This window comes from Physcomitrium patens, chromosome 1 (assembly GCF_059467195.1).
Source record: "Physcomitrium patens ecotype Gransden chromosome 1, ASM5946719v1, whole genome shotgun sequence".
NCBI lineage: Eukaryota > Viridiplantae > Streptophyta > Bryopsida > Funariales > Funariaceae > Physcomitrium > Physcomitrium patens.
The window spans coordinates 26,945,522-26,971,579 of NC_143410.1; the positions used below are offsets into that span (position 1 = coordinate 26,945,522).

Sequence of the window (26,058 nt, forward strand, 5' to 3'; positions counted from 1 at the left end):
AAGGTCTTACTTTGTGTAATTTTGCTTCCGGCACTGGCATTGTTTGATTTGAGATGATGATGAAGATGGTGATAAGCTCAGGACTGACTTAGATCCCGCCTCGGATGGGGCTCCTGGCCATGAAGGGGGGGGGGGGGTGCTGAGTTTAATTATTAATTATTAATTTATGTTTTTTATTTTATTTTTACCCTGGTGTGTGTGCCCATTGTGAGGGAAGGGGAAGGGGTGGGGTCTCAGTTGGGACGCTGGACAGAGCCTGCCAGCAGCAGCTCTCTCGCTCGTTCTGGAGTGTTTTTTCTGGTTGCTGGTCGTGTGCGTGTTCTGAGGTGGTTGTGGGTTTTGCGTTGGCTGGGTAACAGTTTGAGTTCAGGGGTGCAGAGGCTTTGTACTGTAGGTTCCAGAGAGGGGGAGTGGAGTTTGGTGAACTGCACAATTAGGGGAGTTTGTATTACACAACCTTGGCTACACTAGGAGGAGGAGAGGGTGTGTGAGAGAGAGAGAGAGTTAGCTGGTTTGCAGCACACTGGCTTTGCACCACTTTGATTGCTCTGCATGTATCAGTTTGAGAGAAACAAAGACATCTGTTGCAGGGGCGAGGTTGTCATTGAGTTGCGTGCCGGTCTCGTGTCGTCTCGGGTGCTTCAAAAACGCGCATCGTTTCGTTTTGTATCAGCGCGGCGCCGTCAATGAGGAGGATTTTTTTATGAGTTGAAGAGCTGCTGGACATGGTTGTCTTTCTTCTCTAGCTTGTAAGTCGCGGTCTCCTGTTTGATTGAGATCATAAGGAAAGGTCCACTTAACCAGCTCATCTACTTATGACCGGGAGCTCCCCCGTTCTCTTTCATCCTGGGTCTGACCTGGAAATTTCGGAGAGGATCAGTGCGATAGCATTGGTTTTGAGGCGTTAGATATAATACAAGTCTGGAAACAGTTTACCTTCATTGCTTCATTTGGATATAGTTTTCTCTGAGTATCTGCTAGTTCAGGATCACAGAGGGTGCATTGTCCCCAGAATGAAAGAACCAAGACAACACAAGAAATAACACTGGAATGGACTAAAATTCGTTAGAGTCCCTTGAAATACGACCTTGCGGCATATCATACTTTATTCAGCAACAAGATAGTAATCCATGTGGCTATCAAACTGTTCATTTCGTTTGTTGATCATCTGTGCTGAAGTAAAAGAATTTCCACGATTTTCACAGTATGAAACGTGTTCTCACTGAAACAAGAGCCTTTGTATGTCGTGTACAGGAGCTTCAAAGGCAAAGGTGATTACCTGAAAGAGAGGAAGGGAGCATCATGGGAGCATCCAAGAAATTTTTCAAGACGCTGGCCACCATGAAACGAATGGTGAAGCCGAGCTTAGTAGACAAGGAGGATACGGTGAGTTGTGAATCTTCATAGCTTTGCTTGTCATATGTGCAGTTGAAAGTTGCAGTGCAGGACGAACTGCCAATATTAAACCTGTGGTACACTTTCCATAAAATGAACCGACACGATTTGGCTCTAAACATGCAGAGTTGTGGAGATTCAAATTGTTTTGACAATCTGCAGAAAAATAACAGTAGCGAGAAACAGCGACGGTGGGTGCCTTGGAAGACAAGTGTGGAAAGTAACAGACCAAAGGAGTACGATTGCAAAGACATGAAGCGAACAAAGAAAAAATTAGCGGACTTGATGAAGAAAGTGGACAACTACCTCCTTAGCTCCACAAATCAGCGGCAAATAAGTCTCGAAAACTGGGCAGCTCTTCGCATCCAGACCGCGTTTCGGGGATTCCTGGTATACATAGTTGAGACAGTTTAAATTCTCCTGAGCTGGTGCATACACATACAAGCTCGTTCAAACATGCACTGTGCAAGCCAGAATAGCATTTAACTCATGTGGTTGACATCTTGCAGGCTCGAAGGGCGTTGCGAGCTCTGAAAGGGCTGGTGAGGCTTCAAGCATTAGTCCGAGGCCATACTGTTCGCCGTCAAGCGGCCATCACTCTGAGATGCATGCAAGCTCTGGTGCGAGTACAAGCTCGAATTCGAGCTCGTCGAGTAAGGATGTCCCAACAAGGTCAAGCTGTGCAACGCACCATTATTGAGCGCAGGTGTCGTGAAGCAATGCTCCGAGAATCTGAGGTACAATTCAAACCCCACATCGACTTTTAGCAACCTTGGTCTTGCAAACGCGGAGCAGTAAACGAATCATCATACAATTGTAGCTATTGGGGTTTCGCAATGAATGAGAAAGAATCATTTCAAATAAGTAAATACAGAGAGAATATGCCGGAGGGAAGATTAGGACATGGGAGTTCATTGACCTTTCCTACTTTTTGACCATTCAACTTCGAAACCAGTAATGTGTATTTCAAAAATAAACATTAAATGTACACCAGTCTCAAGTGTCTAGGCTAAATCGACTTCTGTTCTGGCAGCGTGGTTGGTGTGCACACTCTGGGACGTTGGAAGACTTGCAAGCCAAAATGCAGCAGAAGCAAGAAGGAGTGATCAGACGTGAGCGTGCATTAGCTTATGCAAGCAGATATCAAGTGAGCATTCTGTTCTTATGTAATCCTGTCACATCAAAGTATTATTTCCTTCTCTGATACTCTGTGCCCATTTTAGAAATGGTCAAGACACTATAGTGTGTAACTGAACAGTCAAGTGGATAAGAGCAACCTCTCTTAAATTTTCAATTTTTTTTTAACGTTTCCAAGCAAAACTCAATTCATGAATGACTTGGCTGCAGTGGAGAGTCCCAGAACTTGGACGTTCAAAACACGGATACTACTTCGACCAAGCCACGCCAGACAATCAACACTGGGGCTGGAGCTGGTTGGAACGGTGGATGTCAGCACGCCCTTGGGAGAATCGCATGCTTGACAACGAAAGCTTCAGGAGAAAACCACACTTCCTTCACGAGACCGAAAGCAGCGTCGTTGACAGTACAAGTACCCCGCCCGCAGCATCAAAAAGCACGAAAATGGTTAGTCCGAAAGCACCAAGCAGTATACTGGGCAGCATTATGGGCAGTATACGGGATTACAACAGCATTTCCGGAAGTATACGCACCTCACCAACTAGATCCCGGGGAAGCCAATCCTTCCATCTTCCCTCCACCACAGGAAGCGAGAAGCAGGTATGGCTGTGCAGTCACCCAATTCTGTCAAATGAAAACCGTCTTCATTTCAAAAGGAATCAAATTGTAAACTGCAAAGAAGTTATCACCACTCTATCATCAACACTCAATCATCACCACTCACGTTTACTTTGAACACTTATCAACCAATTTGAGAGGAAGGGTTGAGATATTTAGCGCCTTGACGGAAACGTCTTGTCTTCCTGCGCAGTATCAGCGTGATTATATGGCACTCCCAATCTACTTCGACTACCCATCATCGAATATGCCGTCAGCTCCACGACTACACCACGACCGACCTGCACTCGCACCAGTAGACACCAACGTCCTCACCCCGGGACCAATGAAGAGCTACATGGCGGCCACCAAGTCCGCCAATGCCAAGGCCAAGGCCAAGTCAAGGTCGCAGAGCACACCCAAGCAAAGACCAACCTCGTCTTTACTCTCAGACGACACTCCACTGAACAGGAAGCGCTTGTCGCTCCCTGTCAAGGCCACTCCGGGTGCAACAGTCAGCCCAGCTTCCAAGTTTCCACCAGCCCCCAGAGATTTCACCATCAGTCCACCAACTCTCAAGCGGGAGGGATCCATGCACGCTGTTGCAGCAGTGGGTCGCTACGAGCGGCCATCGTCTCGAAGTGGAGAGCTGTGCATGGTGGGCAGTTACGGCGATCTGCGCCGGCCATTCAGGTAATTACCATTGTTTCTCAGCATCACCAGCAACAACTGATTCTTACTCTCTTCATAACAATCGTTGAAAGAAGATTAACTCAACATGGTTTTGTCACTTGGGTCATGGATCATTGACTCCACTGAAACGCTGTCTGATCACACTGCAAGTCTCGGAAACCAGAGAGACTGCAGTGTGGGCTCAGAGATGAAGCTTACAGGGGACTTTTGCACTACCATGAGTGTATATTCGATGCCGAGGCAAACTCACAAGCTGTGAAAACTGTATGCTAGAAGGCAATGTTGTGGTACTAGGCTAGAAGAGGTGATGTAACATATATGCCTGTAAGCATGGGCAAGGTGCTAATATATATATTTATATGTTACTGTTCACCCATGAACGTACGTTGTACCTATGTTTCATGGTTTTTTATTGTATCTTAAATGTTGAGGTTTGAGATAAATAAGCAAAAAGGATCAATCTTTGCATTCTGCATAAACATATTGGTTTTATTCTCCTTTTTTTTTTTTTTTTTTTTTTTTGGTTCTTTTACTGTTTTGTGAATTCTGTAAATGAAAGTTTTGTTTAGGAGCGTGGCAATTGAGATTTATCATAATATAAAGCTGAAATACTATTTTTTTTACAAAACAAATCAATAGATTTTAAAATCTTTTAAAAAAAAACTTGCATTGTCTAAGATATTTCAAAGATGAAATTAAAACACTATTGAATTAACTATTACACAATTGCATCATAAAAATGACAAGCACACTTTGACTATATTTTAATATTAATGTTTAATAATCTTAATTTTTTTGATTTTTTAAATAATTAACTTATTAATAAGTAATAAAGATGCTTCTATGTATTTTTATTGTAATCCTTATTGATACTATTTCAAACATCATTACTTTAGAATGATCATACTTATATTATTATTTTTTTAGATTGACATCTAATTGATTCTAATATTTTTTATAATAGATATATATTATTATATTTATTTATAATTATCTATTAGATTAGATTATATTATATTTAAAAAAATATAAAAATTATCCACCTACTTATTAAATTCATCCACCATATTGTAACCATCATTAGAAAAATGAATCATCTCTAAAAACTATCATTAGAATCTCAATCCTTCCTGTTTCCTACTTTGGCTCCTTCCATTTACAACTTTCATCCTGACCTCTCCAATTCCATCTACTCTTAATTCACAACCCAACTTTCTTTGGACTTGCACCTTCAATGAATATTGCAAATGTAATTTGATCTATACACTAGAAGTTGCTCTAAAGACAAATACATCCTATAGCAAAGTTCTCAAAGATATATTACTATTGCTAGTAGAAGATATTATCATTATTAATAGTGCTAGATGGAGAATTATGAGTTGAAAATTATTTAATAAATATAAAGGATTATTTTAATATCTTTAATATTTATTAATTTTTATATTATATATTTATTATATATATGATATTAAATTATAAAAGTATTTTGAAACGGAAGTGAGTCTATCTCAAAAGAATTCAAGACCCTTCAAATTTACACCAACATAAAGCCTCATCTCAAAGTAGGATAAAATAGACCAGAACAAAACGAAACAAAACTAAACAAAACTAGTCAAAATAGGACACAAACGACAAAATTGAGCAAATGGAAATAGAATAGAACTAAACTGAATAAAAAGATGCAAAATCAAATTTTACTAAGAAAAAGGATCTAAAGCCATACCTAATTAGATGCCTCAAAAGGCCCTAGTTAGTCATATTTATACTTTGTTTTACTACCTTTGACTTCCTAGAATGTTCTTATATGATGGACCCTACTTAGATAACTGCCTTAAATTCCTTCTAGAAGGTTCTATGATAGACTCCACTTAGATAACCGCCCTAAGCCTTTTCTAAAAGGTTCCATGGTAGCCTCCACTTAAATAACTACTCTAAACTCTTTCTAGAATGTTCTACGATGGATTCCATCTAATCCACTAACTTAATTCCAATTCTAGAAACTTCCATGGTTCTAACTATCTATTTTTATGTGTCAATAATAAAAATAACTTATTTATACCATGTTATAGTTAATCTCTCTTCACTAATGTGGAACATGTTCATTTTGCTCCTGATAGTATCTCCAAATTGTCTCTTGGCGATAGATGAGGTTTTATGCAGGTTCCCACATTGCATCATGGATGGAATAACCTTTCCAAAGAACTTTGTATTGAAGTTGTCGACATCCACTACCATGATGAAGGTAGAGATGCTCCAAAATATTGTCCACTTCATATTCTTATTGATCATCAACTACAATTGGTGGTAGTAGTGGTTGGTGTAGATGCGAAAAGTGCTTTGGCTTCGTATGAAATTCTTTCAGTTGTAAAACATGGAAGATTGGATGGAGTTGAATATGTGGCAAAAGCCCAAGGCGATATGCAACATCAAAAATCATTATAGAAATGCAAAGAAGTACAAGCCACCAAGGTACTAATTTATAGATTTGAGTTGATGTAACAAGTAGCAAATTAGCATTGGAGAGTAACACTTGATCACTCTCTCGAAAGGTCTCGTGTTGTTGGTGGTTATCTGCATACTACTACTTTCAATTCTATGTGGTAAGAAGATGTTGCTGTGTCTCTTGTAAGTCGTTGTATAAATTCCTTTGTTGTTAGATTCTTGGTGTCAACATGATGATGGAAAATTGATGGCATAATCAAATGATAATTGGTATTAAGAAAAAATAGTAAATGACTAGTACTTATTTAAATACTATTATTATTAGCAAAGTCTAAAGGCATCAAGTATTTATCCTAATCATTATAATGAACCACCACAAATACTTGCAGCATATCTTTTAAGGTCTGATTTACATGCTTTATATGTCCATCTGTTTGGAGATGGAAGGCTATAGATATGGCAAGTCATGTGCCTAGTAGCTTGAAGAAGACTTGCCAAAAACTTCTCATGAAGCATAGATCTCAATTTGAAATGATGATACAAGGTAATTCCTAGTCATAAAAGATAATATCAAAGAAGACTTGTGCAAGCATTGGGGCATCAATATCCGAGTGCACCATGGCCAAATAAAGTTGCTTAGAGAATTGATCCACAAAGGCTACAACTGCAATATGATTATGAGGCCTTTGTAGCAAACACACAATGAGATCCATAGTCACCTGCTCCCAAAGTACTGTAGATAGCAAAATTGGCTGTAATAATCCAAGAGGTACTATGTTACATACTTTATTGTATTGACATGACTTACAAGAGTGTACAAAAGCTCAAACATCATGATTCAAACCTGCCCAAAATCATGTCCTTGAGATTCATTGTAGAGTCTTTTCTTGCCTCAGATATCCAGATATTGCGATGTCATATCCTTCTTGAAATATACCCATTTGGAGTATAGCATTGTTAAGTACATAAATATGCTTTTTAAAATAGAGCAAGTCATCACTAAAACTACAATATTAATACTGTATATCATCTACCTTCAACCAATTGTTAACCATCTTGAAATAAACATCTCAATATATAGCTTCTTTCCATTCTACTTCTTTGGTTAGATTTGAAATGACACTACTAATGGTAGTAACTTCTATCTTGTCTCTCAATTTGTCTTTTAAGTCCGGTCTCCGTGATAAGCTATTTGATACAGTATGTTGTTGTCCTTGCTTGTACTTAAGCTAGATATCAAAAAACTGCAACTGTTTTTCCCAACAATAAAGTCGTGATTTCATATTTTTCAAATGCAAATCATATAATAAGAGTCAATGGTCAGTCCAAACAACCACTGGCTTCTCCAACAAATAGTGTTGCTACACCTTTGTGATATGTACAATTGCTAATTGTTCTTGATCATGTGTAGAGTAATTGTGCTTTCTCTTTTGAGCTTACTTGATTCATATGGCACAAATTAAAGGCCCCTACCAAAATCTTGTTGAAGGACCATTCTAATAGCAAAGTTGGAAGCATCAATATCAAGCATACAAAGAAGATTGGGATCATACGGTTGCAATATTGGAGCAGTAATGAATGCATCTTTCAACCTATCAAAGATGCTTTACTCTTCTAATTTCCATTCAAATGGGGCACCCTTCTCCAATAAGTTTATCAAAGAGGTAGCAATGTGTGCAAATCACTAAATAAAATGGCGATAATATCCACCAAGGCCTAAAAATAAGTAAAATTTAGAAGCATCCTTGGAGGTTGGCCAATCCTCTATTGCTTTCACCTTATCTTGTTCCACATGCACGCCTTCAAAGGATCCCACATGTCTCAAAAAAGTGACTTTTGACTTCCAAAGTTTACATTTTGATTGCTTGCAATAGAAGTGACTATTTTATAATTGATGTAATACTTTTTGTAGGTGTTGCTCATGCCGTTTAGAGATTTTACTATATTCAAAGATATCATCAATGAAGATGATAATATACTTGTTTATAGGTCCCAAAACAATCTATTCATGTGATCCATATAGACTGCTAGAGCATTATTAAGGCCAAAATATAAAAACAACCATTCAAAATATCCATAGCATGTACAAAATGTCATCTTTTCTACATCCTCACTTACAATAGGTGTTTACCAATAACTGCTCTAAAGATCCAATTTACTAAAGATAATCGCACTTCAAAGTTGGTCAAGAAGATCATCTATGCATAGAAGTGGATATGCATTTTTAATAGTCTACTTATTGAGGCATTAATAGTTGATCTAAAGATAAAGTCCACCATCCTTCTTGGATGCAAAGAGTACATGTGCTCTTCATAGTGATGTGCTTTTTTGAATGAAGCCTTTCTCTAAGAGTTCGTCCAATGAATTCCACAGCTCTTCAAGTTCTTTTGGTGCTAAGTGATAAATTCATTGACTTACTAGTTTGGCCCCAGGCAATAATTCTATTTGAAAAGAGGCACCTCGATCAAGAGGCATGCTACTAGATAGGTCAGTTAGAAAGACATTTTAATATCTCCGTATAAATTGATCTACCCATTCTACTCTTTTGGTTGTCTTTCCTACTACTAATGTAAGATTTGGAACCACCATATATATATATTGATTGCTTATATTATATTTGCTTCTTCATAAAGGTCATCCCTACAAGTAAATCTTTGATTGCACATTTTCTTTCTTCTTCACTTGATGTAGATGTGTGAAGAGTCACCTTGTGTCTACCATCTTTAAAAGAGATTGTCCTTACTATCTAATCAACTTTCTTGTTTTCCATCTCTAGCCATGGCATACTAAGGATAACAACATATCTTAGTTTTGTCACCTTGAATTTATCTCTTAAGACGTATGTGTCAATCAACCTCACGGTTTTTTCTTTACATGTCTCATTCAATATGTTCTCTTGATCGTCTATAAGATATATACTTCTTCTCTTGATTGCTTTAATTTTAATTTTAAGTCAGTCGGTGATTTTAATTCAGATGTAATTTTTTTGTAGAACCACAGTCTACAAGCACTTGACATGGTTGTCCTCTTAGTAGTCCTGTTAGATGTATCAGTCGACTCTTTTTATAGTTTTTTGAGGCCATGTCATTTGTTTCTAAGAGACAGTAGCTATTCCTAATATTAGCCCTCAATGCTTTTACTAAAGAGCCTCATTTTCCTACTCTGTCTTATTATTGATTTGGTGAGTTTCAAGATTGTAAATCCACCTTGTTTTGTTGGTGTTTAAATTTTGATGTTTTGAACAACCTTCGATCTAATGGCCTGGCTCCCAATAATAAAAATATAATCACTTTTGTACCAATATTTGTCGTTTTTGTCTTGTTAATGATCCTTGTAGGGCATCAATCTCCATTGGTGTTGGTTGTTGTACCATAGTATTAGGAGACATAATCTTGTACTAACCTAGATTGTATAAGATTTGCCAACTGATTGCATACTATCCTCTCTGTATTGATGGGCCAAAATTGATTCCTAAACTTAGTCTCAAATTCCTCACAATTACAAAATCCACCTTGAGCTCCATAACTTTGAACTCCATGTCGCCACCAAATAGCTATCATATCTATCAAATAACTAGCTACATATATAATTCCTTTAGTAGTATTTGTCCCAGATAGTTAGAAGTATTGTTGCATGTTGAAGAACCATTGACATGTATCTTCTTGTCTTGAAGCTCTAGAGTATGTATTAGACTTAGTCAATTTCAACCTAGCAGATATTGACTCCCTTCTCCTCGAGGCTTCTATTTGTCCTTACAAAGTAGCTATCTAATCTAAGAAGCGCCATATTTGAGCATCTATCTAGGATTGCTCTGCCATATCTTCCATGATGTAATTTCTTTGCTAGACTCCACTAGTGTAATGTCTTTTCACCTTCTAGTTGATTTTTTAAGAGTAGGTCATGGTAGCCTCAATACAATATCCAATGTGACCATAATAATTGATCTTGGACTAGATGATGACTATCGACACACTACCAAAAAAATAGTCTAATACTTACTTTGATATCAATGAAACATGACTTGTCTATCTTAAAAAAAATCCAAGATCCTTCAAATCTATAGCAACATAAAGCTTCATCACAAAGTATGACAAAATAGACGAGAACAAAACTAAACAGAACTAAACAGAACTAAATAGAACTAATTAGAATAGGACACAAAAGATAAAACTAAGCAAACAAAAATAGAATAGAACTAAACTAAATAGAAGGATGCAAAACCAAATTTTGCAAAGATAAAAAGATCTAAAGCCATATCTAACTAGATGCCTCAAAAGGCCTTAGCTAGTTATATTTATACTTTGTTCTACTACCCTGGACTTTCTAGAATGTTCCTACATTATGGACTCCACTTAGATAATTGCCTCAAATTCCTTCTAGAAGGTTCTATGATGGACTCCACCTAAATAACCGCCCTAAGCCTTTTTAAAAGGTTCCATGGTGGACTCCACTTAAATAACTACCTTAAATTCTTTCTAGAATGTTCCATGGTAGATCCTACCTAGTCTACTAATCTAATTCTAATTTTAGAAACTTCCATGGTTCTAACTATCTATCCTTATGTGTCAATAATATAAATATCTTATCTATACCCTATTACATATTTGGTTCTTAAGCTCATCCATTAATTTATTTAAGACTAAAAATATATATTTTTTAATATAAACTTGATTATTCTTTATAATATTACTATTCAATTACTTATTGATTCCAAAAAATCTATAGTTATCTTTTGGATCTAAATAATAAAGTAAAAAAATTATTTTATTAAGAATATTAATACCAAATAAAAGCTTTTTATAGAATACTAATATGCTAAGATATTATATTAATCTATTAGTATAGAATAAGTCATAGCAGGCATAACTTTAAAACTTATTGTATACTTGTATAATTTTATAAGAAAGAAAAAAAAATGATTTAATTTTATTTTTTCTTCAAAATTAAAAATCTTTTTTTTGAAACATCTTTGCATTTAAAAAAACATATATATTTTTCTTCTATTGCAATATTTAATTATAGAATTCTTTAAATAAATAAAATAAAAATAAAATAAAACCTCTCAAATTATGAAAAAAATTATTTAATTTATCTTATATTTAAAACCATTGAATAATTTTTTAATTATTTAAAATATTTTTTCATTTAAAAATTTTATATTTCAATGTAATTTAGTTTAATATAATAAAAAATATTTTAAAAAAACTTGGTTATCTTAAAATATTTTTATCATATTAATATATCTAGTTATTAAATTATTTTTAATCTATAAAACTATATTTTTTTTTCTAAATAAATTTTTATTATAAAATTATTATCTATTTATTAAAATAACTAAATTTATCAATGTATTACAAGTCTTAAATGCTACTTCAAGTTTTTTTTTTTCTTTTTTTTTTCTTTTAGCATTAAAAATAACATAAAATAAAATAAAGATTACAATATTTATTTGTATTAAATAAATTTAATACATTTATTAACTATAATAATATTTTAAAATGTTGTTTTAAGAAGATAAATAATTTTATTTAAGGTAATATTATATTTTAAAAAAAACAATAATTACAACTTTCATTTCAAAAAAATTAAATTCTTCATTCATGTTATTCATAATTATTTTAATTATAATCATTTATATACATATAAACTAAATATATATTAATTTTTCTCGGACTTATGATAATGTTATTTGTAATGTTTTTAGAGTTTTTTTAGCAACATAGTTTAGTTGTAACTTATAAATTATACATAAGTACGATGAGGAGATTAAAAAATAAATAGGATTCAAATACTATTTAAAAAAAAAAAACTCAATTATAGACAATAACACTAAGTCTTAATTAACATAAATAACACTTTCTTCTATTTAACCTAAGATTTAAAAGTACTATATATCAAATTCTACTAGATTCTATTTATGATATTTTACAAAGACAATAATTTTTTTTCCTTAAATAATCTATTTAAAAGGAAGTTTTTAATATAAAGTCTTTTATGATTAATCAATTATTTGTCAAAATTCTATAATATTTTTATATTTTTATATTTTTATAATACATATTTTAAACTATAAGAATAAATAGGACTAAAAAAATGTTAAAACTTTTAATTTTTAATTTTTGTAGAGTTGGAATATTAATTTTAAAATTTTAAAAGTTAAATATTAGATTGCTGATATCGGTTAATAATCTTTAGACATACTTTTAGTGAAAACTCATGTCTTGGTTAATATTATTGTTATCAATTCTTGTTAGGACTATTTTAAACAAAACATTATATCACTTTATAATCCCTTTTGCATTTTCTATATTCTTTTTTGAGAACCATCTGATTTTTTAAATGATAATCTTATTAATTTATCAAATACTAATTTTACTTTTAAATCTTTCTTCATAAAAGAATTACTGTGATAAAAATCCCACCTTGCATTCTAAATGTGTGGCAGTTAGTTTCAATAGTATACAAATTAGTTGCTTCTGGCTATCCACAATTTTATACTTATTAAATAATTTGGACAATAGAAAATAAAACATTTGATTCAGATTGACTTTAAATAGAAAATGAAAAAAAATCCAAATCTTCAAACAATATTTATAAATAAAAAACTCTTAAACTAAAATGAATAAAATTTTATTTATTTATACAGGTTTATAATTGTCTTTAATTTTTAACTTGATATTATTATCCATGTTGATATTTTGCTAAAATGATATATTAACTCATTTAGATTCAATCTTTTATTGAGTTTTTATTTAAGACTTCTCAACAATACTATTGTCATTGAAAAGATGAAGTTATGCCAAAAATTAAAATTAAAATTAGAATTTAAAAAAAAATAAAAATAATAATAACATTACATATCGTAAACAACTAAAATATTTATTGAAAATAATGTAGTGAATCCGAAAGAAAATAATAATAATAATAATAATAATAATTATGACAAAAAAACATGTTGAGGATTACAAAGTATTTCAACAAAAAATATGAAATGTTAAAGATCAAATAATCAAAAGCTTCACAACAAAGACCATTTCAAAGCCTGTTAGAAATGTAACATTCCCTTGTGAATTGGAGATAGGTTTTAGGGTGCAACGGACCTATGACCGTGCGCGCGCGCGAGCACGGTGCTGAGGGCAGGCAGGCACAGCGTCACTCGTGACGCGAGAGGGAGAAGAGGAGTGAGTGACGAGGGCCGCCGCGCCCTCGCCTCGATCGCTGATCTTGCACCCCCCGTTGCGTTGCGTTGCGTTCGGTTGAGGAGGAGGAGGATGGGGCGCGATGGCATCACCGGGGACATGTTCGGCAATATGAGCTTTGATAGCTCCAGTGACGACGAGTGCGCTGCTGACAAGCATGAAGCAGACGGGACGGCAGTGGATGAAGAAGGGCATGAGCGTGCGGGGGATTCCGACGCGGGCGTGCCGGCTGTGGTGAATCCTGCTCGTGACGAGGTTGGATATGAGCCCCATATCGGTCCCCCAATTCTGGTGCGCCAGATTTGTGAGCGAGGCCTGTCGTTCCAGTTGTGGCCAGCAGCCTCCGGTATGTGCGGGTACCTGGAGAATGGGTACGGCGGAGGCGGCGGCGAGAGCTTACGCGATGCGCGAGTGTTGGAGCTCGGCGCTGGCACTGGAATGGCTGGGATGATGGCTGCGCGGTTCGGTGCCCGCGTAACCCTTACTGACTTGCCGCACGTCTTGGAGAACTTGCAGTGCAACGTGGAGCTGAATTTGAAGGAGGTTGAGGCTTGTGGCGGGAGCGTTGCTGTGCAACCGCTTCGATGGGGCGTGGAAGAGGACGCTAAGAATTTTGTCTCGCCACCACCTGACCTGATTCTTGCGTCGGACTGCGTGTACTATGATACGCTCTTCGAGCCGCTCATGCAAACCTTGAAGTGGCTGTGTGGGATCGGGGAGGGGGAGAAAGAGACGCCCGGGATTGGATCTCCTGTTGTGTTGGTCGCGCATTTGCGGAGGTGGAAGAAGGACGGTCAATTTTTTCGAATGGCGGCGAAGTGCTTCAACGTGGAAGTCGTGCACAGGCATCCTCTTGTGAATTCGCGCGTGGGTGTGGTAGTTTACAAATTGACAAGGAAGATTTCCTCGCAATGATAACCAGCTTGCTCCTGACTGTAGCTCCCATTTCCTAGACTGTGTATAAGCTTGACGCACTTCCAGTTCCTTGGACCAGAAGAGAAAATGAGAACTTAGTTATCGGAGTGAAGAAAACATTCTTCATCTTAGCAATTGAGGTCACATCCCTGTGGGTGTCGTTTGCCTTCGAGTTTGTTCGAATCCGCCAAAGATACTTTAGGTTCCGAATGAAATTGACTTCTGCGGAATGTATCGCATGGCACTCACTTCACCTCGGGGCTGCAATATGTCTACATTGGTAAAGTATGAATCTCATAAATCTGTTACTTGAGGGAACAGCCGTTTGTAGCAAATTTGGGGTTTGGACTTTGGCAGTCATGGAAATTGGAAGAATCTTATGAGGGTTGAAGCATTCGACAATCTCTTATGCCTCCAATTTTATTTTGAACCATTCTAGTGATGAAGGCTTCACAAGAACTCCCATCGATTGTCCTCTTGCTGAATATGTAGTCCATTGGCGTAAACAGGTTTAAAGTTGAGGGTTTAAGGATGAAAGCAAATAGGGGTGGTTTAGTTTTATGTCTTCGGGTGTAAGAGAAACTCGGGGGCATCGGGAATGTAGGTGGATTTTAGCTCGAAGGAAACCATTTTTTTCCTAAACGCAAAAAGCAGTTTCTTCCTGGTGTCTTAGAACATGCATCAGTGTCGTTCTCTTTGTTTTGGAAGTGGAGCCAAGAAAGTGACAATAGGGTCATACATATATCTGACTACTAAATGAACGCTTGCAATCTTTATTGCCGGTTGTTGGCTAGTTGAGATGACAATAGAATCTTTTATAATTTCTTCTCATAATGAAGAAGAAACCAGTTTTGAAATATGATTTTCGGGTGATTGAGCTGGCTAACAATTGAGAAATGATTTTCTGCATTGCTAAATTTGTTGCTGAGGGGTGGGCCCCACTTCCGATTTTTCTCGAATTCTCCCTGAAACCTGCACAAACCTTTTTCAACCTGATGTAACCGCAAGAGAATGTGCAGGGCTTCAAAACGCTTGTCGGACGTGTTGAATAGAAAAATAACAAAGAGGAATTTGTTGGTTGTTGCAAGTGTCATCAGGGACGAGAGGATCTGAAGTGTAGTCTCTCTAACCGGAGATGGTTAGCTTCGGGAGGCAACAGCGCTGGTAAAGATACAGTGCATGGGTCGAGATACTCTCACACACGTCATTGGGTTTCCTCCTCGGTGGTTCTTCTGAGAACGACGATCGAGGAATGTTGCGAGGGCAGTTGCATGTCGCATGGGTAGGGCTCATGTGACGTATGAAACCTCAACAGGGCAGACTGTTTTTATCTGGCGAATCCCTCCGCCACATTTCGTGCTCGCCCGTCGCCAGCCTTACGCGGCGATACAAACCTCCTTGTGATTCGTTACTACTGTCTATTGGGTTCACTGTGAAAAGGTATTTTTCCTCTTTGTGATCCATCTCGGAAATGATGAAATTTTTGTAGTGCAACCTTTGACAAGCTACAGCACTGTGCGAGAAATTGAGTCTTATTACGAATGCACTCCGGTAGTTAGTGAAGGACGACAACAGACGGCTTCATGCTTCGGAATACTGTTGATTATCTTCCTTGATTTTTGCATTCTAGTGGTTGTGACGGCCAGTTTCTTGATCTGAGATGCTCAACGTTCTAGTAAGTCCACAAAACTACTCAAGTGGTTTGATTTCGTGTTCGCAATTGTGGGATATCTTTTCGTTTGGTGCTCGTGCATTGAAATTTTAGCGACTTTTGCTTCTCGATTGTTGAACGACCTTTTTTCAGGGTCCGAATTTGCAATTTCTGCTGTGACGCTATTGTCACTTCCGGTGCATGTTGTTGAACATGTTTTTTATTTTTATTTTTTGTGTCTTTAGGAGGAGCGTATTGGTAGCAACGTACTTGCATTGCAGATGTCACGAATTTTTCATACAGATCTATGGAAAAGGTGGCACTAAGATTGCGGAATTGAAAATGGTTGCGACACGGAGGAGAGAATCAGAATGAGAACAGGCACTCTAAGGCGAAACGTGCAGCACCTTAGCAGGGCATTCACGGCTAGCCGTTTTTCTTCTGTAAGCTACGAAGCCAACTTGAGAAGTGTGACCTTTCTTGCATGGAGCAAGCTCGTGGAACAGTTATGGAAATCCAGCACAATTTTAGGGCAGGGGATAGGCCAAGGCACTTGCTCTCCTGCTGGAGATATCCGTGTGAGCTTCAAAAGAGGACGTGCCAGATACTTTTGCATCGTGTCTGGCCGAGTATTTGAGGGTCAATCTACTGTCCCCACGTCAAATTCTGCTTATGCTGGTGCAATCAGTCGGAGACTGTGCTCCTTGAGTAACAACCAGTATTCGAAGCTATGTTTTGAACTGATCCCTGGTAGTACACAAGTTTCGAATCCTTCTAGCGGCGGGTCCGTCCGTTGGGACATTTCAGAAATGATGATTCCTTCCACTCTTCCTAGCCAAGGAAAGTCAGCCGATCGAAACAGTGTACCACCAGAAAGGGAAGGGGAAGTTGATGTGGGCGAAGAGAGGATCAGGGTTACAAAAGTCAGGAAAAAGAAAGATGACAATAAGATGAGAATAGACGACGGAGGGATTGAATGGGGTCAGCAACATGCTCGGGTTCGGGAGAATGAAACGCGTCAACGGGAAGGTCTTTCGGCTAGTCCTCCCCTTAAACTTCAAAAAGATGATGTCTACATCCCTGTGAAGGCTTGCTACATCTCCAGAAGGTGAATGTGCTTATTCATTATGTGCTGAGACAGTACAACGTGCCACGCTCATCATCCCAAGATGTCAAATGAAGTGATTAAACATGTATGATATGGTAAGGATTTGCAGAAATAAGTTGCTCAAAAGAAAGGTTCATGGTGGCCTTTCAATATGGATCTATAGTCTTCTTCAATTTTGGTGATGATGAAGAAGTGGAGACATTGACTGCGGTACGCAAATTCTGCACTGACGAGTTCCGAGAGACGAGAAAAGACGGTATTAGCTTCACTTGCCATAGCCTCTATTCAGCCCATAGCTCGTACGTTCCAGTTGGTTACCAAGTGGTAAATGTTTGCAGGGAGTAAAGTTGGCTGAAATAAAGTTTTTCTTTAGTCTTTTAAATGGGGCAGTGGCATACTGAAGTTAACACACCCACATGTACACACGTAGTGGAAGAGATTCGTATCATTGATGTAATGCGAATTGTTCTTTTTTAAATACTCAGATTACGGGGTGCTAGTGAGACCAACCCTACCTGAGTGGAGCGAGGGTGGGCAAGACCGAATCACTCTCCGAATGATTGACACAGACAACATCCGAGTGATCTCTAGCATTCTCGGTCAAAGCATTGCGCTCGATCACTACGCCAAGAAGGTTCTTGTGCCATCCCTGACTCAATACTCGGAAATGTAGCAGTTGTATTCCAATGTCCTCTTCGTGTAGGTTCCCTTACTAGCATAGGTTATTTCGTTGAAGCAAGGTGCAATATCGGGCTTCAAACTCACTCGGAATTCGTGCGTAATCACACATAAAACGTAATGGGAACATTGTTGCGGGATGCAGGTGGATGAGATGGTCAACACATTCAGCGAGCTAAATCAAGGAATGGAGAAGTCTGGCACGTTCACAATGACTCGGAAAAGCCTGTTTCAGCTTGTGGCGGCTGCCAACACCACCCTCGCAGACGTTATTCTTCGCTTGGGCCTCCTGGAGAGGTCTTTCTTCTCCACAAACTCCTGTCTGTTTTGTCTTCAATGCCTTTTCATGGAAACAAAGTGCAGCATGATTTAAACTCCCTCTTACCCTGACATGACATACTAGCCTAAACGTAGTATTATTTGGGCTCCTGTATGAGAATGGTATTTGGTCCTACATGATAATGCAGTTTCTACTGAAAAGCAGACCTCTGCATTGTACTCTGTTAGGTTTCAACTTTTAATTGGGAGCCTCCGGTAACACGTACTCAACATTCTCACAGGTCAGATGCTGCATGGAAAGATGCAAACTATGCTCAGATTTGGGAGTACTTGCGGGACGATTTTGAGCTTGATGAGCGGTTTGAAAGTTTGGACTTCAAGCTTAATGTTATACAGGTAAAATCTTGTCCATGTGTTTTTGTGGAATCCTCCTATCTGCAGTTATACACTGATTGATTATCCTCCTTTCAGGGGTTTGTGGCAAAATACCAACTTTCGGTTACGCATAACGAGCTGATGTCCATGCCGAAGCATGTGTTTGTGTGGATGTTGTTTCCAGCACAATTTGCGATTCTTCTTGGAGATTCTACAAAACAAGAAGTCAGACACGCTTTAGTGGATCATCATTCTTCTCATAACAGGAGAGATATGCGTTGGTGTTTATCAGATCCTTTTGGAGACCAGTGTTCTTTAGTTGTTTAGACTAGAATGAGCTCTTCATGAATGGGCATAGACGTATGAGGTTCTGCTTAACTCTTCTTCAATGCATCAGGAAATCCGCCACGGAGGGTTTTTGGTGAAATCAGTTGTCATTTTGTGTTCTTCTACTTTGGAAGGCTCTCTGTCATCCAAGCTTTACTAAAAGTTTGGGTTTATATTAGTGGACGACAAAGGAAGAGGATGAAGATGTGCCTAAGAGTGACTTGATAGAGAATTGGTGTGAATCAAAGATCAAGCACTAAATCCAACGAATTCAAGGACGTTTTATATTATTGTGCATGATTGTCTGGTGTTTTTTTCAATAATGATAATGGTGATAGTTTATTATTAAAATCATTAGATAATCTATTTTGTATATCTATAAATATAGGGAGATGTTAAAGCAATCTAGAATTTTACTAAATCGACCCAATTCTCCCCGTTCCTCGTTCTCAACCCCTCGTCCCAACCTCCCTGCCCCCCGTCCACGGGCCAGTTGCGGGGCAACTTAGTCGTTCAAGCCTCTGAGTCCCGCTCATGGGACGCTGCAAGTCCATGGATAACACTAGCAAATTGTATGCTGGCTTGGGGTATGCCTCTTGCCGCAAACTCTGAGTTCGGTTTTCGCAAGCTGCCAGCAGAGGCACTCGCAGAAATCCCAATTGCACGCTGATTACCACTTTCTTCAAATCTTGTTTGACCTTGTGAAGAAGATGCAACCAAGCGTGCATTCATGGTAGAACCAAACCTTTGTTGCACGGTGGGAAGAGCACCAACGAACTCTGAACAACTAGTCCATATAAGCACGGAAACATTTTTTGCACTATGGAACCTCCGCGATAGCTGTAATGCAAGTGCTGCTCGCTCAGCAACCCTGCTTGCTTCGTGATGAGTCATGACCTTCTCAGATTCGTGTATTCCACGTATTGTATCATGATCCATAGCTGACTGTTTCACATACCGATGTAGCAAAAATAACATGATGAGAGAAGTAGTGTGTATCTAGTCAGCAAACATTTAGAATCCACTTTTGATCCGACCAGCTCCAATGACTAACCGCTCATTGTATAGTAAAAATCAAAATCATGATGAAAGAGCTTCATGGCATACTTACATGAATGCCGTTCGCATCAAAAAAGTTTTTCAATCTTCTCGACTTCTCTTCTTGCAGCTCCCCATCTTCTGAGTTATGACTGTTATTCTGTTCCGGTCTGTGCTTGTTCAACGCCTCTTCTTGTGAGTCTTTATTTTTTGTCCTTCTCTGCATTCTATTACTTCTTGAGTCTTGCACACCTTACCCACGTTCTTACTCTCTTCATTCTCTAGCTGGATGCTACCATAAACTTCTGCAAAGAGGGTAGTAGTTTCTGTTGCAGCATTCTCTTTTTGCTGAGTGAAGAGATATTGCATGTCCGTTGCCTTAAAAAAGCGGCGCTGTTGTAGGGCACGGAGAATCTTATTTGTTAGAAAATGCTTGTAAATCTGCCAGTGGTAGCCTTTCTCTTCAATAGTCCCCCGAGTAATCAAACTCAGGATCCTTAGATTAGTTATTGTCAATGGAGTTGGGAATCTTGAAATGAATCATGCATGTTTATAAAATACTAAGAATTTTAGTAAGTTTTTGAAAAATATGCCACTAGTTAAGTGTTTAGTCTCTTTCTGTATGTAATTGTCGTCATCACTTTCGTCCTCATTATATATGAGTATGATTGTTGCTATTGAAGACTACCTACAACTAAGTTTTCTTCCAAGCAAAGCTCTTTTAATTCTAAGAATTAATTAAATAAATAAATAAATAAATTTTTGCATTTAATAGACAACCAACACCATCATAGCACTAAGTTCTCAATTTAAGTGTTAGGAGTAGGCTATTATGAAGAAAGTTCTACAAAAGAATTTAACACTCAACTAATTCATTCTTCAACTAATTATAAAATCAAATCCTTTATATCCTTTAAATTATTTACAAAACTTGAATGTTGCTATGACAATTCAATGAATACTATCATGGCATCAGCACATAGCAAATGACAAGTAAAAAGTAGAACCCATTTTGTAGAATATTTTTTCTATTGTTACATCATTACATAACATGGTAGAAATGCTGAATTGGAAGGTAGAAAATCATTCATTACAATAGAAGTTGGAGAAACTCAGGCACAAGAAAGTTGTAATAGAAATCCCACCTTTGAATGTTGGTTCAACATTATTTGACAATCCACTAGGTTGAAGGAGAGGGAGCTCAACCATTTTTTGGACTAATCTATAATTTATTGCAAAATGAGTTGGTTGAACTAAAGAAATATATTGATGAAAATTTAGCCAAGAATTTCATATGCCATTCAAAATCTCATATAAGAGTTCATATTTTATTCATAAAAATAAAATGATAGATGACTACTAATGTATATGGATTATTGGAGATTCAATAAGATAACCATCAAAAATAAATATCATCTACTTTTAACATTCTGACTTCTTAATCAATTGAATCAAGCTAAGATCTATATTAAAATAGATCTACGAAGAGCATATAACTTGGTATGCATCAAAAAAAGAGATATAATATGGTTACAAATGGAAGTAGATAACAAATTCTATTTGATAGCTTTCTATTCCAAAAAACTTTCTCTAATAAAAAATTAACTACAAGATTTGTAATAAAGAACTTCTTGCAATTTTGGATTTATTTTAAAAATGTTGTCATTACTTAGAAGGCACTTTTAGTGTAGTCACTTTATATACAAATTATAAGAACCTTAAGTATTTCATGGCAACATTTATTTTGAATTATTGCCAAGCCTATTAGAGCATGTACTTATCAAGCTTTGATTTCAAGATTACTTATTAAACAAGAAAATAATAAGGTTTATTAGTTGCCATTTCTAAATTTTCTTATCTTATATCAAATGAAGGAGATGCACCTTTTGATCAACAAAAAATGATTCTTTTGAAGCGAAAGCATTTTCATCTTTAAATAATGAAATCAACATTGACTATTGATTCAATTTTTTTCAAGTAAGTTCAATCAAGTATGTCCTTTGACCTTCTTATTTGTAATATTTGTAATTATTCTTGTAAGTCTTATCATACTTTTAAGTTCAATTTTAAGAATAATCTATTCTATTTCAAGAGACGCTTAAATACTTCAAATGACAAAATATAATTACATATTTTTCAAGCTTGTTATAACTTTTCTAAAACAAGATATTTTAAATACAATAAAACTTTAGAACTAATATCTAAAGATTTTTAGTAGTCTAAAATATAGAAGGCAAAAGACTTTATACAATTGTGTGATATTTATTCAAGATCAAAAATTCCTTATCATTAAATTTATGGACTTTTTTAATAATTATCTATTTTAAATAATTATTATTTTTTTATTTCTATGGATTTTATGATGGATCTTTTAATCTTAAGTTCTTATGATTTTATATTTGTGATAGTAGATCAATTCACCAAGATAATACAATTTATACCATATATAAAATCTATCACAAGTAAAGAAATGAGTAAGGTTTTCTTTAAGAATATTTATTATTATTATTATAGATTGTCCAAGGATATTATATCAAATAAGGAAATTTCATTTGTGTTAAGATTTTAGAGAATTATTTTTAAGATTTTAAAGATAGTTATATAATCATCTTTGACTTTTCATCTTCAAACAAATACACAAACATAGTATATAAATTAAGTTTTGTAATAATATTTGAGGTATACTATTAATGATTAATAAAATGATTGCATAATTCTTTTGCCATTGGTAGAGTTTTTTTATGATAACAAAGTACATTATTTTACTCAAGAAACATATTTTTTTGTTAATTATGGTTATCATCTATGACTTGATGTTCTTGATTTTTTAGAAGATAATAATGTTGCGGTAAAAGATTTGACAAATTATTTATTTGAGCTACATACAACAATAAAGACATAATTAAAAAAAACTCAAGAATGACAAAAGATCAATATAGATGCTTATTACAAAGAACAACCTCAATTATACATTAGCAATTAGATATGGTTATGTCATTGTAATATCAAGATTATTTGTCCTTATAATAAGTTGGATTGTTGTAAACCTAAGCCATTTTTTGTATGTGAAAAAATCAATTCACTTGCTTATTAATTATATCTATTGGAATCTATGAAGATCTATGTCATATTTTACATATTTTTTCTTAAATTATATAAGACATTAAATATATATTAAAAAAATATATTATTGCATCCTATAAAAAAAGATAATAATTAAAAATTTGAGGTAGAAGAAGTCTTAGATTCAAAGTAGCATCAATTAATATTAGAATATCTTGTTCATTAGTACAAATATGATATTAATAAACATACACGAAAGCCAAGAAAGAATCTTGTAAATGCAATAGAGAAGGTTAAAGCTTTTTTTCAATGACATCTATCAAAATTAAGATGAAGAATCAAACAAATCTTTGTTATTAAAGAAATATTTAATAAAGATTTCATTCCATCTTCTATTTTTTATCATAATTTCTTTGTATTAGTGGTGCTAATAAGATGAAGAACTATTAGCTAGTAGATTCAATTCAAGAGCTATTCTTTCTTGACTTACTAGACAAGATATGGTAATTATGACAGTCTTTAAGATGATATAATAGATATGAAGACCTTTAAAAATGACATGTTCTTTCTTGAATAGATGATTAGATACAATACATTTGATATCATGACCTTAGAAGAAACTCTCAATCTTTGGTGGTTTTATTGGATGTAAAAACAATTCTTAATAGTATTACAAATGTTTTATTTGAAAGAAGTTACAAAGGCCTCAACAATAAAAAAATATTAAGGAGGTCTTCCTACCTTAGAATGAAATATTATCAATGGCAAAGAGAACTTATCAATTACCTTCAAAGGCAACAAAGATCAAAGTATATAGTAAATATAATTTGTCACATCTTGGACTTTATGAATATGTAATTACTGCTCTTTGTAGAACTTGTCTTTAGAAGAATGGATAATGTTATAGACATTTATATTTATTTTAGTAGTTACTTAGATGATATGAATATATAGAAGTAGATAAAAATAGATAAATTTTATAATATCTTATAAAAAAACTTCTTAAAAGCTTTATAGACATATTTTTACTTTTATACATATTTATAGGTAATTGATAGGTTGAATATTTATCCAAAAAATTAGCCATGTATTACATGTTGTTGTATTGCAATAAAATTATATGGTAAAAATATAATCAAAAATAAAATTTTAATTAATATCTAATCATCTTGGTTCAATAATAATTCAAGACATTTAAACATGGCTTTTATAAAAGTCTCTTAGTTTATTTTCTTATCTTAATAGCTAGTAGATTAAAGATTGGTTAGTAATTCTATCTTCTAGGCTATAGAAACTCTTCTATTACCTTAGAAAAGCCATAAATTAATAAAAATAAGATAAAAGAGATAAATAATGAATATGGTTGATACTAGGATTTAGTTGAAGGTAGGATTGGACTAAAAAATCTCTAACTTATATTGATATGTAGTACTCGATCATTTATGGAATAGGATTGAAATCAGACCTCTAGCCACTAAATTCTCTACCTAGGGTAAAGTTTAGAGGCATTTGGAGATCGACAACTAGGATTGAAGAGTTAGCTTTAAGCTTGTTTTAGAAGCATAAGGTTTGTTTTCATAATGCTTGCCATAACTTTAAAATTATTATTCAAAATTAGAATTTGTATTAGTGACTTTCGATTTATGCAATATAATTAAGGCTTGTACTCTTGACTAGTTTGTGCAATTATTGTCACATCTATAATTCAAAATTTGACAATACTTAGTTTTTGAGTGTACTAAGTGTATATAAAATCTTATATTAATCTGATAGTGCGGTTAAAAGATATCTAGTTTTTGATACAAGAAGATATTCAAAGTTATTAGTTTGAAGTCAAGTAGGATTTCTATGATATCTAAACATCTACTACTTGGAACAAGGTGAAATTTGGCATAGTAATAGAAGACTTAAAGATAAAGCTATTAACCAATTTTGAGCTAAAGATAATAATTTTATAAGAAAAAATTGCTATTGGAACATCTGTATTAACTTTTGAGTTGACAGATGAGTGACATTAGTACAGTTTTTGGATATTTTCTCACAATTTGTAAATTAGACTAGATTAAATTTTTATAAAGATGTAAAAGACTTATAGTGGCATATGTATGCAAAATTTTGTATGAAATAGACAATCAAATTATAAGTTACAACTTACTAAAGCTTACTAATTAGGATTAGAGTTTATAAAGAAAAATTAAAATTATCTAATTATAAAAGTAATAAGGCAATTGGAATTTATATATAACTAAAGTTACTAAAAAGATTTTTTTGAGTACTTTGTATGAACTTTAAGGACTTTTAATTGAAATTCAAGTTACATTTTTTTTTATATAAATGAAACCTATTAGAGTTACTTAGATACTTATAAAACACAACTATACCTTCATGTTATGGACATACATATTTATCATGATAATTATCTAAATAATAAGAATAGATAGAAATAAGTCAAAGTAAATAAATATAATAATATCTTATAAAAAGCTTCCCAAAAGCTCTATAGATGTTGTTTTGCCTTTATACATGTCAATAAGTGATTGATAGATTGAAAACTTGACCAAAAAGGAGGCCACATGTCAACATGTTGACCACTTGTAGTACAAGTTGGACATATGGCACACACCTAAGAAACTTGCCTTGCAAATTAGACATGTGTCTTACAAGTTGGATGTGTATTAAAAGTCCTATAGCATGTCGCCACATATTCCTTAGTTAAGTAATATGTAAAGAAGTAAGAGTGAGGCTTTCCTTACTCTTATCAATTCCTTTCTTGCTTTTTAGTCTAGTTTCAAGAATCTTATGTTTTTTAATCTTTAGCAATATCCATTCCAGTTCTTTCCTAAATATACATACTTTCTTCTATTTTGTCACTTTTTTTTTGACATAGATTCCATGACTTTATGCATCTTCTTTCAGTTTGTGTCTTTGACAAGTTGACAAGATTATACATATAATATTAGAGCCTTGACTTTTCTTGATTAAGAGAGAATTATCCCTTTTTCTTGATAAGACCTAAGTATATCAAAAGTTGTGGATTACTCTCTTCTAAATTGATATTGTTTTTAGATTTTTTTTTTTATATTTTTTTATTTATTATTCTTGAATATTGTATTCTGTGAGAATAGACACATTTTTTTTTTTTTTTATTGTACTAGCATTGC

The 26,058-nt window shown here is 35.0% G+C and overlaps 3 protein-coding genes across 6 annotated transcripts; all 3 read left to right on the forward strand.

The window, feature by feature from the left end:
- Positions 1–290: 290 nt before the first annotated feature.
- Positions 291–4,202, forward strand: LOC112280823 (protein IQ-DOMAIN 6). The gene is made up of 7 exons (XM_024516692.3): positions 291–749; positions 1,255–1,386; positions 1,558–1,785; positions 1,905–2,132; positions 2,429–2,542; positions 2,743–3,132; positions 3,344–4,202. Exons 2-7 carry the CDS (start codon positions 1,303–1,305, stop codon positions 3,824–3,826), a joined length of 1,527 nt encoding a protein of 508 aa, XP_024372460.1. The 5' UTR covers positions 291–749; positions 1,255–1,302; the 3' UTR covers positions 3,827–4,202.
- A 9,173-nt stretch (positions 4,203–13,375) lies between these two features.
- Positions 13,376–14,696, forward strand: LOC112272972 (uncharacterized). The gene has a single exon (XM_024501263.3). The coding sequence runs from the start codon at positions 13,536–13,538 to the stop codon at positions 14,376–14,378; it is 843 nt and encodes a 280-aa protein (XP_024357031.1). The 5' UTR covers positions 13,376–13,535; the 3' UTR covers positions 14,379–14,696.
- A 150-nt stretch (positions 14,697–14,846) lies between these two features.
- Positions 14,847–19,093, forward strand: LOC112273030 (protein RETARDED ROOT GROWTH-LIKE). Of its 4 annotated transcripts, XM_024501636.3 has the most exons (6): positions 14,847–15,818; positions 16,275–17,393; positions 17,623–17,771; positions 17,961–18,112; positions 18,376–18,490; positions 18,654–19,093. In XM_024501636.3, the coding sequence occupies exons 2-6, from the start codon at positions 17,273–17,275 to the stop codon at positions 18,708–18,710; spliced, it is 594 nt and encodes a 197-aa protein (XP_024357404.1). In that variant the 5' UTR covers positions 14,847–15,818; positions 16,275–17,272; the 3' UTR covers positions 18,711–19,093. The 4 variants fall into 4 exon arrangements, with proteins under 4 accessions (XP_024357404.1, XP_024357318.1, XP_090111174.1 ...); XM_024501550.3 differs by having other exon boundaries at positions 14,847–17,393; positions 18,376–19,093; XM_090255048.1 differs by lacking the exons at positions 17,623–17,771; positions 17,961–18,112; positions 18,376–18,490; positions 18,654–19,093 and having other exon boundaries at positions 14,847–16,053; positions 16,275–17,275.
- Positions 19,094–26,058: the final 6,965 nt, after the last annotated feature.